The sequence below is a fragment of the Egretta garzetta genome, unplaced genomic scaffold (genome assembly GCF_000687185.1).
Source record: "Egretta garzetta isolate BGI_Z169 unplaced genomic scaffold, ASM68718v1 scaffold64, whole genome shotgun sequence".
In the NCBI taxonomy this organism is placed as follows: domain Eukaryota; kingdom Metazoa; phylum Chordata; class Aves; order Pelecaniformes; family Ardeidae; genus Egretta; species Egretta garzetta.
Genome location: NW_009259596.1, coordinates 1,775,567 through 1,776,779, shown reverse-complemented (window position 1 = coordinate 1,776,779; position 1,213 = coordinate 1,775,567). Strand labels below are relative to the sequence as shown.

The following is a 1,213-nucleotide window of genomic DNA, read 5'->3' as shown; positions in this document are numbered from 1 at the left end:
TTTTGCCCGGCGCCTTCCCCTCGGCGCTCTCGCCTTCTAATCCCAATTCTTTTTTTTTTTCTTTTTTTTTTTTTGTCTGATTTCACTCTCAAGGTATTTAATGCACATTATAACTTAACTCGCCATATGCCGGTGCACACGGGAGCCAGACCCTTTGTTTGCAAAGTTTGCGGGAAAGGCTTCAGACAGGCGAGCACGCTCTGCCGGCACAAGATCATCCACACCCAGGTGAGCCTCCATCCCTCCCTCTCTCCCTCCCTCCTCCTTCCCCGAGACCCCTTCGCTTACGCTTTTTGGGGAGCCCGGCGTTGTCCGGCCGCACCGAGGCGGTAGCGGGGCGCGGGGGGCGGCTGAGCCGGAGCCGCTGGGGGATTTCGTTTGCCCCGAGCGCGGTGGGCGTCTGTATTGGACACTCTGAAGTCAAATACAGGTCTTGCTCCTGAGGGCAGGCAGCAGTTTGTACTGTGTGCTGGTTTGGGGGACAGTTGCATTTGCTTCTTTTCCACAGTGTCAAATGAGAGAAGCTGTGAAGCTGGGGTTTGCTGGTGGCTGTCCTGATTGGGGAAAGAGCAAAGTTTCTGAGTCTCTTTCAGTGAAGCAGAGTATGTCGCCTTTGGAGCTTTCACGCTAATGTTTTCAAGTCTAAAGTGATTTGCCTCAGTCTGAAAGTCCGGTTTTAAGTATTTCTCCTACTGCTTATTGTAAGAGAAGCTGTAGTGAAAATCTAGAGAGGAAAAAATGATGGCTGAATTTGAAACATGTTTTAAATGTAATTACAATTGTGGATATATTTGAGTATTTTAAATTTAGTCAAATAAATTTACATGCAGATTGGATCTACGTGGCTTTTCAGGAACTCTTCCAAAGTCCTTGCTTTAGGACTGTTAAGAGTAGCTGGTTTTCATTTGCACTAAAACCACACTAGTTTGGGTTTGGGTTTTTTTTTTTTCTTTTCCCTCCCCTCCTCTTCGCAGTGTCCAGCTCTCAGCCCCGGGTCCCTTTGCCCTTCTTGTGTCGCTCCCAGGCAACTACAAAAACCACAAGCTGACTCACAGCGGGGAGAAGCAGTTCAAGTGCAATATCTGCAACAAGGCTTTCCACCAGGTGTACAACCTGACCTTCCACATGCACACCCACAACGACAAGAAGCCCTTCCCCTGCCCCACCTGCGGCAAAGGCTTCTGCAGGAACTTTGACCTCAAGAAGCACGTCC

General features: G+C 49.2%; 1 protein-coding gene across 1 annotated transcript in view; it reads left to right on the top strand.

Moving 5' to 3' along the window:
• Window positions 1-1,213, top strand: part of FEZF1 (FEZ family zinc finger 1) — a 6,256-nt gene that overhangs the window by 886 nt on the left and 4,157 nt on the right. The window contains exons 3-4 of the mRNA XM_009638133.1: window positions 94-310; window positions 1,025-1,205. Coding sequence (XP_009636428.1) covers window positions 94-310; window positions 1,025-1,205 — 398 coding nt within the window. The remainder of the gene's footprint in view (window positions 1-93; window positions 311-1,024; window positions 1,206-1,213) is intronic.